This window comes from Dama dama, chromosome 11 (assembly GCF_033118175.1).
Source record: "Dama dama isolate Ldn47 chromosome 11, ASM3311817v1, whole genome shotgun sequence".
Classification (NCBI taxonomy): Eukaryota; Metazoa; Chordata; class Mammalia; order Artiodactyla; family Cervidae; genus Dama; species Dama dama.
In genome coordinates, this window is record NC_083691.1 from 1,710,070 (window position 1) to 1,726,510 (window position 16,441).

The 16,441-nt window shown below is 57.9% G+C and overlaps 1 protein-coding gene across 2 annotated transcripts in view; it reads right to left on the reverse strand.

Moving 5' to 3' along the window:
- The window catches only part of COL5A1 (collagen type V alpha 1 chain), a 144,818-nt gene that overhangs the window by 104,898 nt on the left and 23,479 nt on the right, over positions 1 to 16,441 (reverse strand). For both annotated transcript variants that reach the window (XM_061154202.1, XM_061154201.1), the window contains exon 2: positions 2,810 to 2,977. In XM_061154202.1, coding sequence (XP_061010185.1) covers positions 2,810 to 2,977 — 168 coding nt within the window. The remainder of the gene's footprint in view (positions 1 to 2,809; positions 2,978 to 16,441) is intronic.

Consider the following 16,441-nt stretch of genomic DNA (forward strand, 5'->3'; position numbering starts at 1 on the left):
TATACCCAGTCCCCCCTGCCACCCCGCTCAGATCCCGGGCAGCAATCTGAGAGCATCTCGGGGCCCCAAGGTGACCAGAGGGAGGCTGAAATGGGGAGCGGCCCCCACGCCCGGCCACGAGCACAGGGGAGGGGGCCAGGCGACCAAGGGCAGGCTGCCTTGTCTGGACGCCTTCAGAGGGGGCGGCTGGACCTGGGTGAGGGCAGCCGGCCAGGGGCTCGGGGACGCAGGGGCGCCCCCCACCAGCGGCCGGGCAGCCTCCCGGGACACACCTGCCGGCGCACTCCAGGAGGGCCCGTGACAGTTTCTGGCAGGGTCTCAGGCCGGCTTTACCGTCACGTGAGGTCCCCCCACCCCCACTGCAGGCAGCCAGGGCGACAAGGCCCAGGAACCCCCCGCCCCCAGCCCTCTCCGGTTGGTTGGCGGCACTCGGGCCCTGCAGAGACCACCACCCTCGGGTCTGATTCAGTCCCTGTGGCTCCATCCAGACGGGGTCAGGAGACCCAGCACTGCCTGGCCCAGTCACGCTCTTGGTCCTGCCGATTCAGAGCCCAGACCACAGGCTGCAAGCAAGACTAGAGAATCCCTCTCAGATCAGGTGGGAATGCGAGTGCCTGCTTCGCTGGCAAGGGCAGAGAACACCACGCTGCTGCTCTTCACCTGCTGGGACGCGGGCCAGGCGTCTGAAGAAGCCGGCCTGTGGCCCCCAACGTCCCAGGGGACGGCCTGGACGCAGGTAGGGGCCCAGCCCTGGAGGACCGGTGAGCGGGCGAGGCTGGTGTGGGTGGCTCTGGGGGGGGTAACTGACATCAGGGCTGGGGACGGGGGACGGCCCCACAGAGGACCCGAGCCTCATCCAAGAGAGGCTCCAAGGGAAGAAAGGACAGGGAGGCTGGGCGTGGTCATCACCCCCAGACTGCAGGAAAGACCCCGGGAAACGTCCGCCTAAACCATCCGGAAGAAGCGGCCAGTTTCACCTGGCATTAAGGAGGTGAGCGTTACATAGGGACCCATTCGACTCCATGAGCAAATTATGGCTCGGAGGCCCAGTAACAGCCCTTTAAACTCTTTCAGCATCTAATGAAGAGCCTAATTTGAGAGCCTCAGGAAACTGTGGGCTTAAAAGAAATCCCCCGTCTGGCTGTTCCGGAGTTCATACCAGATCTCCAGTAAGCGGCCTGTATCCTGAGACCCTCTGACGTCACTCGCCACCAGATAACATGGCAGGGGGCGGGGTGGCATGGATAAAGGACGCCAACCCCGACGTCACTCGCCACCAGATAACATGGGGGGGCGTGGGTAAAGGACGCCAACCCCGGGGAGCTGGCTGTGACCCCGAACTGTGCGGCAGGGATCAGATTAAAGTAGCTGCCAGCAAAGCAGCTCCAGACGGCCTCGGGGCAGGACACCTCGCGAGATGACCACGGCACTCACACGTCGCGCAGTGGATGTCTGTCCCAAAGCGCAGGCACCAGGGTCCAGGGCCAGCAGCTCACCCAAGACTCCCTTGCCCCCAGCCCCTCAGCCCCCCAGGAGGGGAATCCTAAACTGGGGACTCAGGGCAGGAGAGCAGACAGCTTCTGGGTGATTCTGAGAACACGCCGGCCCCGAAAGGATAAGACAGGCTCTCCGGACACGCGGCAGAGTGACATCCGCGAGGTTCTTTGTGGCGAGTGACCTGTGGGGCCCCGGTGAGCCCCGTCTGCAGCGCTGGTCAGACAGTCTGGAGGGGCAACTTCTGACACCCCAAGGTGGTCGGGGGGGCTCCATAAGACTCAGTGAAGGGCCTTGGGGCCCCTGAAGTAGCTCACTGGCCCAAATGCCGTTCCTGGAAAGAGCGGACCCAGCCTCTCTCGCAGAGACAAACTCCTAAGAGTCCCTGTGGATTTAAAGAGAGGCTGAGACGGGCAGGAAGCAGAGGATCAAGAGTGAAAGGGCCAGAGAAAGCAAACGCAGCCCTGAAAGAGCACATCCTTCTGGAACCCTGTGGGCACGCGGCTGAGAGACCCCACTGCCGGCCGAAGGACTGCCCGACCCGAGGATCAATGTCCTCGAGGCAGGCCGTCACTGGGAAGGTAACGCTCATGCTTCTGAGGATTACAGACCGTCTCCGGGGAAAGTGCACCCACCCAGGGTCCCCAGGCCTTCTCTGATATCAGTTGGGAAGAAGAGCTCCACTGAAGTGGGGGGAGAGGCTATCAGTTACGGGCCTGGTCATTCAGTCCAGACGGGCCCCAAGGCCGGCGGGCGGTGGAGGGGGGCCTACCAGCAACCATCGCTCCCGCTCTGGGCTCATAATTAAAAGCAGCAATGTGACACTTGGCAATTGATTCTCATTAAAATCCTGCACTCTCTTGCTGCGAGCTCTGATGTTTGATGCATGTGTCTCTTAATGTCCTCACCCCCAATTAAGCTTCAGTCTGGAAGTGTTTCGTTTCCCGTGATTCTGGGGTTTCTTAACCGTCCCCCCCCCCACCCCCCCCCCCAGGAACCATGCATCTCTGTGTTGCCTTTGGAGTCCCAACAGCCCGCCCCCCTGCTGGAGAGACACCTGCTTGGAGAAGCAGTGCGAACAGACGAGACTCCGCTCCCACCTTTGGGTGCAGATGGTGACCGGTGCTAGACTCCTGCTTCCACTATCCTGACATCAAATCGGGCTCCTTTCTGGAAAACCAAGCACGCTTCTCCCTCCATTAGGCATTCCTCCCCGCCTCCCCGCCACTCCTGGCTCCAGGCTCCGGGTTCTGCCGCCTGGTTGGGGGTGGGAAGCGGAGCCACACCCCCGCTAGGCACACACTCCGTCTCTTACCAGGGTACAGCTGCTTGGTGGGCGCGCTGAGCTGGGCATCTTTCGTGACTCTGTAGGCGACATCCGGGCCTTTGGAAGATCGCCGCGCTGCACAGAAGCCTGTGGTCTTGGTTATTCCATCAGGCAGGTTGTGAAAATCTAGAACCTTCAGGAGATCTGCTGGCTGAGCTGAAAGGACAAAGGGGAGGTGACGAGTTAGCCACGGGCAGGAAGGACGCACCCGAGGGTGCAGATGAGCTGGAAAACAACCCTCAGCCCCTCCTTCCGCCCGCTCCAGGACCGCCTCTGGCCCTCCGAAGAGGCTGAGGGATCAGCTCCGAAACCAGGCGCTCTCGGCAGGACACCCCACTTTGCGGAAATGCACAGGGCCAGCTCCCACCCCGGTCCCCGCAGGCGACCACCCCCAGGTGGAACCCTCACGTTGCTCCTTGTTCCCCCCAGGTGCCGCACCAGCCCCGGGCTCCCAGACCCCTCCTCTCAGCATCACAGGAAACCCACCCCGAACAGAAGCTGAAAGGCGGCGTTGGCTCCCACTGCTGATGGAGGCGGTCTTAGGAAATGGGAGTGACTGACGGCCCGTGACGTCCGTTACGTGGCCGCCGACGCGGGCCCCGCCCCCGGGTGCCACTGAGGCGGCGGGCGGGCTGCTGGCACATCTCATCCCCCAACCTTATGCAGCTGGAGTGCAGTTTTCCCACAACCGTTTGCACAAATAGTCAGCCTCCATTTGCTCCCAGAAGACCCACGCCCACAGGGCGAGACAGCACCGAACTAAGAGCAACAGTGGGCGGGCCCCTGCGCCTCTTCCGGAAAGTTCCCGACCTCCCTCCCCGGCTCCGCACTGAAGGGAGCGGCCCCTAGGGCGGTGGGGACGCTCCTGGGCGCTCGACCTTCCCGCGCAGATGCAAACGACGGCTCCGTGCCCCACGTCGCACAGACCCCAGACCTCCAGGCGGCGAGGGCCACAGGCTTGGGATCCACACGGCCCCTGCCCCAAACAAGGCCCTGGATGGGCAGCGCAGCTCGTGTTACTACGGACAAGAGGCGCTGGGAGTCCAGGCAGAGGAAGTGAACTCAAATTCAGAGTCAACGCGGCAGGTCACGGCGTGTGCGGCCGGGGCGCCGCCCTGGGCTTCTGGGGAGCCCGGTGGGCAGCAGCCACCTGTCCACGTGCGCGTGGGCGGGGCTGCCACGCCCCCTCCTCTGGGACACCTGGGTCTCCCTGGCCCATCAGAGCGCAGCACCACCCTGTCCCGGGTGCTGGGCCCGGGGGTGGGCACGTGACAGGTCCAGGCCGAGGAAGCTCTATCCTGGGGCCTCTTCCTCCCGGCTCTGCGGGCTTCACACTTGGGTGATGAGGCAGCCTGCGGCCCTAGGTGGCCTTCCCCTGGGCGTGGGACGAGGGCCTGCCTACGGATGTGGACAGATTTCTGCTGCTTGGTTCGGGCTCCTGGATCAAGCTGTACCTGAAGAAGACTCGTCTACAGAAACCAAGAAGTTGTCACCACGTGTATGCCAGTTTGGGTTGGACGCTGACACTTGCTGCTAAAAGGCCACACTCACTTCTGGGTGCAGCAGCCAGGCTGGCACAAGCGTGCCCCTGGGGTCTCTGGGCCTCCCCAGCTCACTGGCTTTCTGCCCCAGAGAGTCCTTACATGCCTGAGACTCGCTCAAGAGGCAAGTTTCCCCTTTTTAACAAGGGTGGAAGCTGTGGAGTTGAGAAAGGACCATCAAGGCTGGTTGCTCCCTCGCCGAGTTCTGAGCCATCCTGCAGCCAGCTGCCACGTGTGGAGCCCAGCGCAGCCGCCGGGGCCGGGGGGCGGGGGCTCCATGCGGCCTCGGTGCTGGTCTGGGCAGGTCCCTAACAAGAGAACCGCCCCGATGGAGCCCACAAGGGGAGCCGGAGCCGGGCAGGGCATTCAGGGCAGGTGTGGTGGACGGTGCCAGAGGGAGGAGCAGACGGCGCCCTGCAGACCACCCCCCGTGAGGCACTGGGGGCTGGGGGAGGCGCCAGGCTAAGGAGGCTCCCCGGGGGCCCAGTGGGCTCTCCATCACTAACCACCACCCCAGCCCGTCCACCGTGCCCTGCAAGGCACCATGTTACCCCGCCTTCACAGACTGAGGGCGCCTGTCCCAGCACTGTTGTTTCTACAGCTGGGCTTTGGCACAGATTTCCGTCCCTTTAATCAGGGGACCAGAAACCGGGGAGATGAGATTCTCCACCCCTGCAGAGGGAGGGACACGGTGGGGACCCAAGACACCCTGGTCCAGGCAGGCGTCTGCCGTGAAGAGAGCGTGCCTACCCAGATATCTGCTCCCCACGGGGGGTCGGCCCCCACGGGGCTCCCCAGCACCTATCCGCTCGACCCCAGATGCAGAGCCAGGCTGGCCAGGCATGGGTGCCCGGCCCAACCCCGGCCGGCCTGGCCTCAGCCCGTGGGAAGAGACGGCCACGCCAGCCGCTGGCTCACCTGCCCCGAGACACGGCCGAGCCCTGGCTCATCTCTGAGACTCGGCTCCAAGGTCGTCCGCAGCCAGGAGGCCTCGCAGACCCAGGCTGGTGCCGGGACTCACACCCTGAGAGCCGCGATGATGGTCTTCCCAGACGCACCGGCTCTCGAACCTGCCTCTTCCATGGCCGGCGGGGAAAACGGTTTTCCAGAAGCCTTCCGGGCCATGTTTACGGACTTCTCTTACAACATGCTGAAAAAGCCACCCCTCCAGCCTGTGCCAGAGCCAAGCAGGCATTTTTCTCACTGTCTCAAATGTGTGGCAAGACACCAGTAGGACCACCCACCACACTCTTCTCCCAGCCGAGGCCAAAGCCCCTCTCTCCCCAGCAGCCTCAGCATCTCTATCAGGGCAAGAGTTCCGCTGGGAGGCGGTGCCACCTCTGGGGACAGATGGGCGTGGGCTCAAGTCCAGCATCACCCACTGGGGAGATGATCTCGAGGTCACTGCCTCGCTAGAGGCCAATGAGGAAAGTGACAGCGGCAAAGAGCCCAGCCCAATTCCCGGGACCCGGGCACTCCACACCAAGAGCCCTCCTCCCAGCTCCTGCCTCCTAGCAGAGGACGTCCCGTGGGTGGATATCACCATGCGTCTGGTGGTTCAGGAAAGACAGAAGGGACTGGCTGTGCAGCCTGACCAGAGACCCCTCCGCGCCTGAGAACCAGGAGTGATGCCAATAGGAAGTGATGCCACCCAGGAAGCCAAGTGGCTTCCTGGTTACCCCGGCTGTGATCGGTCACTGGGGTACTTCTGATGTGCAGGAGCTCCGCGGGGCCTGGGGGCTAAAAACTACGTTTCCCAGACCCCTCTGGGGAAGGGGCTCAGGATGCAAATTACTTTCTGTACTCAGAGGGGAGCTGGAATGTGAGAAACCTTCTTTCTGCAGAGTCTGGGCCTGCGTGCTAGGACCTGGGGCCAGGTAGTGGGGACCACTGACATTTGCAGCAGTGACTTTGTGACGTCTGGGTTCCACTCACTCCGGTGTCATGACCGTGACTGGGGGCCTGGTGACCCCCCCACTCCAGCTCTGCTAGCGGCGGGGTCAGCCCCCGATTCCTGCATTCAGTCTCTCTCCTCCACCACAGCCTGCCCCCTTCTGCTTGTGCGCTGAGCCTGCCTGAGACACAGGCGGCCGTTCCGTCCCCAGACCTGTCAAGGAGCGGAGGCGGGAGGGGTCAGCTTTAAGGCAGAAAGGAGGAACCCGAGAAAGAATTTGCGAACAGAGTTGAGCTCCACTTGCCCTATGCCAGAAAGCCCTGGAAAGCAGTGGCACAAAGGAGGAGCTCAAATACGGAAATGCATGCTATACACACATACATCAACTATGTGTATGTGCACATATACATGCACAGGATGAATGGATGGACGGATGGTTGGATGGAGGATGATTGGGCAGTTCGATGGACAGATGGGTGGATGGATGGGTGGTTGGATGGATGTGTGGATGAATAGATGGATGGATGGATGGGTGGGAGGATGCATGGATGGACGGACAGATGGTTGGATGGATGGACAGATGGACGGATGGATGAACAAGCAATATATATGTGAATGGTAGAAATCAGGGGGTAGATGTCACAGAGACAAATTTTACAATTGGCCCGCTAAGGAGTCAAACATTTCAGCTGCCAGTGGCAATGTCTCCACCAATCACACGAAGATGAGCTCTCTGCCTCCCTCAAAAGGCACTTCCACAATCACCCCTAAAAGTCAGCTGCCCGCCAATGCAGGAGGTGTAAGACACCCAGGTTTGATCCCTGGGTCAGGAAGATCCCCTGGAGAAGGAAATGGCAGCCCACCCCAGTATTCTTGCCTGGAGAATCCCACGGACAGAAGAGCCTGGTGGGCTGCAGCCCACGGGTCACAAGAGTTGGACATGACTGAAGCGACTTAGCATAGGATAGGACTGCAGCAGAGCCGGCTTCAAACCCATGTCCATCGAGTCGGTGACGCCATCCAGCCATCTCACCCTCAGTCGTCCCCTTCTCCTCCTGCCCCCAATCCCTCCCAGCATCAGGGTCTTTTCCAGTGAGTCAGCTCTTCACATCAGGTGGCCAAAGTATTGGAGCTTCAGCTTCAGCATCAGTCCTTCCAATGAACACCCAGGACTGATCTCCTTTAGGATGGACTGGTTGGATCTCCTTGCAGTCCAAGGGACTCTCAAGAGTCTGCTCCAGCACCACAGTTCAAAAGCATCAATTCTTCGGTGCACAGCCTTCTTTATGGTCCAACTCTCGCATCCCTAATTGTAAAGACATCTAATTCCTTGCATAAGACAGGTCTGCTTCCTGGGCCACGGGCCTCGGGTGAGCAGGGCCCAGCCTGGCAGGTCCCACTGGGGCCTTGGCGCCCAGCCGACTCCCACAGGAACTGCGGCTGAAGGGAGTGCCTGCTCTGAGTCCGCCGGGCTCCCGGCAGGTCGCCGGGGAGGCACATCTGCTCTTCCGACCATCCCTGCTACCTCCCAGCTTACACTCCCAGCCGGCGAGGGGGTGGGCGGCACGCAGGGCCCCCTCGTCCCGGGCCGAGCGCCCCCCCCAGCCCTCCCCACCAGGCCCCAGCACCGAGCACACGGCCCCATCGGGGAGGTCAGCACAGCAGGCTGGAAAACAAGCAGGCCGCTTCAGAGGCTCCGACCGAAATTCTTCTTCAATGACCCAACTCTGGGAACAAAGCAGGGGGCAGGGGCGGGGCGCGGGCTGCCGGCAGGGGGCAGGGCTGGCAGGACGCTGGCGGCCTTCGCCTCCCAGACAGTCTCCAGCAGCCACTCACCCGGGACATCACGGGGCAGAGGCCTGGGCCCGGCGCAGGGAACCTGGGCGAGGCCACGGGCTCTGGGGCTCCCACACCTCCCTTCCTGCTTATCCCTGGGTCTGCAGCCTACAACCTCCGACGCCTCGGCCTGGCACCAGGCCCACCTTCGCCCCAGCCCGGCGGCAGCATCTCCGGGGGCGGGCGGTACACACTGTACCTGCCCTGCTCGACCCCGGCCCACCTCCCGCCTCTCAGGCTCCGCAGAGACGACCGTGGGGACTGGACGCAAGCCCTGCGCTGGGGTCTCCAGAGGGAGTGGACCCGAGGGGCCGGCCCAGCGGGCGTGCCCTGCACCCGGCTCACCCCCGCCTGCCTCGCACCATCCCTGACCCCCGTTCGTCTCTGTCGCTTCATGGGGACGAGGAATGGCCACCGATGAGCCCGGCTCGGCCCATGGGGCTTGGCGGCGGTTGTGCTTGTCCCCTGCGTCTGGTCCAGTTTCCTATTTCTGAAGAAGGGGCTGAGGACCCACCAGCAGGGCATCCAAGGGATTTCCACCAAAGGGGACTGCGCCATCGCCTGTCACCCTCTGTGCAGACCCACCCCGGCCATCCCCGCGTCCCCAGGGGTGACACAGGGCGCCAGGATTTAGAGCGCTGTGGATGTGACCCTGATGGCCCTGGGCAGTGTGGCTTCCACCCGGAGATGGTGACGGGGAAGGGACAGTCCACAGGGAGGCCGTGCTGGGCGATGGTTGCAGCAGTCTGGGCGAGGCTGGAGGAGGCATTGGTTCACCTGCACCCAGCCTGGGAGGGCCAGCTGGGTCCCATGCGCCCCCAGAGCCCACACACCCTGGGGTCTCCACCCACGGCCTCCGCCCCCTCAGTCACCTAGGTGGCTCACCGAGGAGGCACCTGCCTCTGCAGATAAGGACTCGGGTTGGCCGCAAAATGCTCCTCCTCCCCAGACACCACGAGGAGGAGACAGGGCAGGATGCTCCCCGAGACGTCTCCAGAGAAACCACTGCCAAGCTCACTCTCCTTCCAGGCACTGACTAGCAAAGAGCCCACAGCAGAGACCAGGAGATCAAGGTCACTCCAAGGCAGAGAGGACCTGCTCATTCTAGAGGTTCAGGACCTCGGGGAGGACTCTGGTAGAGAGAAGATCCTCAACCTCTGAACCAAGGGGCTGGGGAGAATCCCAAAACCCCAGGCGGCTAACAGAAGGATGACAGATTAGAGGATGCGTCCCTTGTCTTACTTTCTACAACATTAAAATACTGGCCTGAGCATCAATGGAGAAAGATTCCAGAGATACAGTCCTCTCCTCTTCACTATGTCTGTTCAAGGTACCACGTTGTAAATCCTCACTGAGGGATGGATATATGGGCACAGGGATGAAGTAACTGGAAGAACAGAGGGATGGATGATGGATGGATGGATGGATGGATGGGTGGGTGGATGAAACATGGATAGATGGATAGATGGATGGATGGGTGGATGGATGGATGGATGGGTGGATGGATGGATGGACGGGTGGGTGGGTGGATGGGTGGGTGGGTGGATGGATGGATAGATGGAAGGATGGATGGAAGGATAGGTGGATGGGTGGATGGGTGGATGGACAGATGAAAGAAAGAATAGAAGGACACATGACTGAGGGAAAGACGACAAAAAAGGATGAATGAAGCATGACTCTGAATGGCTGAATGGATAAATGGATGAATGAGTGAGTGAATGAAGGCAGGAAGGCCAGCATCCTAAAGAGTCAGTTGATACACTTTAACCTCTCGAAGATTTCAGACACTCATCCTTCACCTGCCCCTTCCCTGCCCTGGTGGCCTCACGCTCCCTCTGGGCCAGAGCTGAAGTTCTGTGTGATGAGTGTGTCTTGGTCCCTGCAAACTCCTCCTCAAGCGGAGGCAAACTGCACCCTGGCTCCGCGTCCTTGGGAAGGGCCTCCCTGGGTGTAACATGTGGAGCCTGCTCCGCGTCTCAGGTCCTCAGGGAGGCAGATGGACCTCACGGAGGACTTGCAGCCCGGCCCCCACCACCGAGGAGGGCCTGGCATAGTGTGCCAGACCTAGGACAGGAACGCAATCCCACTCCGTGCCGTCTCCCAGCCCCACGGCTCTCCCCTCTCAGTCGAAAAGTCAAGTGCTCTGAGAAGCTTCTGAGAGATGGTTAGGAGCTTTTATGGTGAAATGTCAGCTGGAACAGACAGCACTCTGGCTATAAACACAGCGTTACCAGGGAGTGGCCACAGTGGGGAGGCAGCTCCCCCATGCACACATTCAGAGATGGGACGCTGTGAAGGCCCGTCTTCTACTTCCCGTTGAGGCCGACCTGGTGTGGAGCTTCCACGTGATCCCACACTAAGCCCCGGTGCTGGGGTGCCTCTACAGGCTTTGAAAGGACGTCTGTGCCACCACCCGGCCTGGGGGCGCCCACAGGGCCGCCCGGCCAACCCCTTAGCACACACACGGCTTCCGGGAAGTAGGCTGCCCACAAGGACTCACTTGACCTGCAGAGCCCTTGGGAAGGAGTCTTGCAGCAGAGGGGAAGATGGGGCTGCCAGGAGCTGACAGTGCCCCCCCCCCCGGGTCATCTGGGGTCACACAAGGAACATTCCAGGCTCAGAGATGCTCACCCACCCAGCAAGGGCAGCACGCTGTCACCCAGGCAGGATGGAGCTGGGCCTCAGAGAGCAGGCTCATTCCCACCGTCCAGACGGCTGCAGAGCAGACTAAGGCCCCACTCTGAGAACTGGGAGGAAGCGTGCCCGCCAAGGGACAGGGCCCCTAAGACGCGCGGACGTGTCTGGCATCTCCTGGTGTTCGCCTGGCACCTCTTCCTCTCGTTGGTCATCTCCTTTCCACCTGCCTTTGTGAAAACATGTGAATATCCACGTCCTTCTGGCCCATCCACCCTCAAAGAATGGCCACAGGCCATGGACGTCAGCCCTGCCTCCGGCCACCGGGGATGGCGCAGGGCAGAGCGGGCCGGGCCATGCGCCCAGTGGGAGCCGGTCCAGGAGTGGAGCCCGGAGGCCTGATGGGTGATTAATCTCAGTTTCCTCAGAGGTAATTTGTCTCTCTGTTCTGGAGGAAAGGGGTGGGGATGGCACCCAGTGCTAGATGCCACGTGCTGAGGTTGGCTGCGTTTGCTCGGGCGGGCTCCACACGGCCAGGGAGGGTTGTCTGCGGTCGGGCCAGCTGGGGTCACGCTGGCTGAGGGCCCTCTGCCCCCAGGGCCTCGCCCAGGCCCGGCACCTGCGGAGCCGTGCTAAGGAGGGAGGCGGGCAGTGCATGGGCGACTTACAGGCCCGCCCCGGCTATGGACGAGACTCGTGGACGGCGTCCTGCGGGGGAGCAGCAGGACCCATCCCTGAGGCCAGCCTGACCTGCCACACGGGCTTCCTTCACCCAGCGACGCTCTAGGAGGCCTGATGCGCCTCTGCCCAGGGGAAGGTCCAGGCCTTCTCGAATCCCCGTCCCACCACTGCAGAGGCCAGGCTGGGCCCTGGGGCACTGACCTGCACATCTGTTGTTGGTGGGTCCCCGGGAAGAGCCTGTGGGGTTCCTGGACGTATCACTGGAGTCCTCAGGACCCAGAACTAGAGACTGACGCCCACAGTGGGACCAGCGCTAGCATACCGCAAACCTGCAGCGGCTCCGTCACCTGGGCCTCCCACCTCTCCTGGGAAGCTGTGAACATCACCCAGAATTAGCAGCACTGCAAACGCTGGATTTCCAAGCTCTTTCCCTCCCCCCAGTTACAGTGCCAAGTCAAGGTGGTGCCCACCGGAGATCCCTTCTCTTAATGAAGCCCAGGAGAACAAGAGGCCCACTGCTCACCAGGGCGGGCCTCTGCCTCCTGCGTGCCACCCCAGCTCCCCACCACAGCCTGTGCCGATGGCAGGAGGTGCCCCTGTGGTCCTGCCACGTCCCCACTGTGACCTCCCTGAGAAGGGGCAGCGGTAGCCTTCATCACCAAACCGGTCCATCCTAAAGGAAATCAGTCCTGAATATTCATTGGAAGGACTGATGCTGAAGCTGAAGCTTCAATACTTTGGCCACCTGACATGAAGAACTGACTCATTAGAAAAGACCCTGATGCTGGGAAAGACTGAAGGCAGGAGGAGAAGGGGACGACAGAGGATGAGATGGTTGAATGGCATCACTGACTCAACAGACGTGAGTTTGAGCAAACTCCAGGAGTTGGTGATTGAGAGGGAAGCCTGGCATGCTGCAGTCCACGGGGTCGCAAAGAGTCGGACACGACTGAGCGACTGAACTGAACTGAGCCTTCATCACAGTGGAGGAGAGAGCTCAGCCCAGGGCAGACGTTCAGGACAGTGAATGAAGGGCAACCAGTCAACCAGCCACTGAACGAAACCAACCAGCGTGCAAAGGGAACGTGCCTTCTGGGGAGTCAAAGTAAACCCCAGTGGGAGACAGACCTTTTTGGGAGGAGGCGTTCCAATTAGGATGTGCGCATGGATGGACCTGGCATCCCTGCTTTGGGGGTAAATCCTGCACAAAGACTGTATATACGCAAGGATGTCTGCAGCAGCGTCGCTTGTAACAGACCTGGGAACAAGACGAACGCCCATCAGTCAGGAGCTGGTTAAAGAAACACAGCTCATCTGTGCAATACGCTGCAGGGGCTGCTGGAGGGGGTTGATCCGGACGGTCCCACACAGAGAGACAGCTGAGGCACGTCATTAAGAGAAGAGGTGATGTAATCTGAAAGCATGCCAGGTAAATGAACCTCCCAAAATGCCCAGAACAACACCAGTCAAACAGTCAAGGGGGTACATCTGGGAGGGGGGTGAGGACTGGTAGAAGGGCAAATGCGAGGCTCCTCTCATCTCTGTGTACCTCTCCTCCCGAAAAATGTTGTAAGTATATATCTACCTAAAAGGTACATCATTTTATTAACAACAACAAAAAAAGCAAACATAAGCTTTAGGTATGGCAACAGATTCTTTAGCACAAGTGTCCATGAAGAGGTGGTATCCATGCCCCCTTCTCTTAATCAAGGGGGCTCCATGACTACAGGACCCAAAGAATGTGGTGAAACTGACGTGCTGGCGTACAGATCCAGCCTTAATAAACTGGCAGTCTCTACGTCCTGTGACTGGAATCCTCTTCCTTAGAACCAGACACCATGCTGTGAGGAAGCCCAAGCAGCCTCTCGGAAGGCCCCGTGGGAAAAGATGCCCACACCCCTGGCTGACAGCCCCAGCCAAGCTCCCAGCCAGCAACCAGGACCGATTTGCCAGCTGTGCAGGAAAATCACCTTAGAAACGGGCCTCCAGCCCCGGCCAAGACATCAGCCTGATGCCACGGGAGCAGACCAATCATCCCTGCCAGGCCACGCCCCAGGTGCAGACTCACAAGCAAACTGAGATTGCAAAGTAAAAGATTGCTTTCGTCTTCAGACACAAGGTTTGGGGTGGTTGTTAGGTAGGAATAGATAACCACCATGACAGCAAGCAATGGAGAGGGAGAGACACTAACAGAAATATAAATGAGAAATATCCATGGCCGGGGTGGGGAGAGGGACACGGGGCCCTTTCTGAGATACTGGAAATGTCCTGGATCCTACTGCGGTGGTCACTACAGGACTAAATATCTGTCAAAATATACATCTTTCTTCTACCCACGGGTCTCTAGCAACCACCGTTTTCTTTTCTGTTTCTATAGTTCTGCCTTTTCTCAAATGTCAGGTAAATAGCATCATGTCCCACGCAGTCTTCTGCATCTGCGTCTTTGACGTGACATGATACTTTCATACCCACATAGTTTCATGTACTCATTTCTCTCACTGCTCAGCGGTATTGCGTTGTGTGGATGTGCCACAATTCATTTATCCATCTACCAGTGGATGGACACAGGTCATTCGCAGTTTGGGATGATAAATGGCATATGAACCTCCACACATGTGTCTTTGTATAGACATGTTTTATCTCTCTTGGGTAAATATCTAGGAGTGGAATTGCTGGGTCCTCTGGCAAGTGTAGGACTGACTTTATCAAAACCCACCAAACTGTTTCCCAAAGCGGCTGCCCCAATTTTTATTCCCACCAATAATGGATGAAAGTTTCTAAAACCATATAGCATGAGTCCTCCATTATTCTTCTTTTTCAAGGTTGTTGTGGTTATTTTAGGTTCTCTGCATTTCCATAAAAATTGAAGAATCATTTTGTCAACATCCATTTCAAAAAGGCCAGTTGGGATATTAATCGGCATTGCACTAACTCTGAATCAATTACAGGGGAAAATGGTATCTTAACAATAGTAAGTGTTTTGCCCATGAGAATGGTATATCTATCCAGTTCATATCTTGTGTAATATCTCTAAGTGATGATTTATAATTTTCTTGTATCTCATCAGGTATATCTCCAAGTATTCCACATTTCTGATGCGACTGTAAAGAACGTTTAAGTTTCTATTTCTAACTGCTCATTTCTACCATCTAGACATAGGACTGACTTTGGTGTATTGATTTTGATTCCTGTGTCTTTACCAAGCTTATTTACTAGTTCAAGAGGCCTTTCTGTAAGTTCCTTAGAATTTTTAACATAGACAATCACATGGTCTTCAAGTAAAGATAGTTTTACTTTTTCCTTTCCACTTTACGTGCCTTTTACTTCCTTTTCTTTCCTTATTGCACTGGCTAGGATTGCCATATAATATGGAATAGGTGTGGTGAGAGAAGTCTTTTTTTCCTGATCTTAAGGGAGAAAGTATTCAGTAGTGGGTTTTACATGGATGCCCCTTATCAGATTGAAATTCCTTTTTACTCCCCATTTACAGAGATTTACTCATCATATTTTTCACTTAAAACTATTACAAAGGAGTATGTAATCCCAGTTTTGTAAAAGCAGGCCTAAAAAAAATACTGGAAAAGAAATGCATCAAAGTGTTCAGTTGCTAATTTATTTGGTTGAACTTAACAGAAACCATTATAGAATCGGCATCACTAGCACCATGGCTTAAACAAGTGTGGGGCTCTGATGGATTTTTATGTTAACACTTCTATGATGGACGCGATTTGGTTTTACAACAAATTAATGGCATAACAAATGCCAATTCGTGTCCAGCAGGAAATGGCGTTATATAATTAAACAACTTTCCTCTCCATACCTACCTAAAAATACAAGATAGTCACAGATCTTTTGGTCTCTGCCTTGACAGTGGGCAACATTTAGCTGATCTTTAGAAGACAAAAGTGCAGTTGCACCCCTCTGGAATGTCTACACTTGCTGAGTCCGACATTTGAAGCAGGTGACCCCCACCCCAGGAGTCCATACAGGGCCCCTTGGTCAGGCCTGGCCCAGCTCGACCCTGCCCTTTTGCCCTGACATGTGGACAAAGGCGAATGTGTCTGCTGGCTCCTTCAGTTTTCTAAAACTGGCATCAGCTGGGATTTACCCTGAAATTTTCATTAGAGAAGACAGCTTTAGAAACACAGGATGGTTTTAACACCTATTAAATGTCACAGAGCAAACAGCGTGATGGATGAAGTTCAGGGAATATTTCCTGCTCCAGATTAAAGCCACTGTCTGGACCATCGACGCCTTTGCACAGTCCCAAATGGAGCTGCTTTCAGAGCTCAGGCCTTGGGCTCATCCTGGTGTCTAGGTGGTTCTATGTGTTTGGCATTGAAATGACTTCATTCAATTATGTGATTCAAGGAAAAGAGCATTGCACTGGGTCAGTCTGACCTTTGGAGGAATGCGTCACAGTGCTTCCCCTGGGACCAGTAGGCATCTTTCAGCCACTGGAGCTACGAAAGCCTTCACACCACTCTAACTAGGACCCAAAACCAGCCACGTGGACACAAAGTGAACACAGAATTTTACGTGGACTCCATCAACCCCCCAGGCAGAAGTGCCTATGAGTGTCAAGCCCAGAACCGACTTCCAGTCATCACCCACAAGTCCACATCACCGTTCTGGCTGAGTTTTCTGAGTGCCACACCCACTGGGGTGATGAAGCCGGGTTTCAGGGTCCCCTTTCCCCGGGGTGGACAGCTGCAGGCTCACAGTCTCTGCTTCAGAAAGCTCCGTCCACCCTCCAGAAGCAGGTGGAGGCCAACAGTGTGCAGAGCCCATTTCTACCGGAAGCCCGGTGGACAGGAACGGGTCGGCTGCCCTTTCATCCACACATCCACTCCAGCCCAGGGCAGCCCACTCTCACACCCACCTCTATAGCACCCCCAGATGTGAGCCTCGCCCCAGCACACTCTCCCCTGGTCCTCCAGTGTAGACGCCAAGCACATTCAGTCCATGTGACCTCCTTGGCCGGAGAAGACCCTACCAAGCTGGACCCTGATATCAGTGTCTACCCAACCGGCC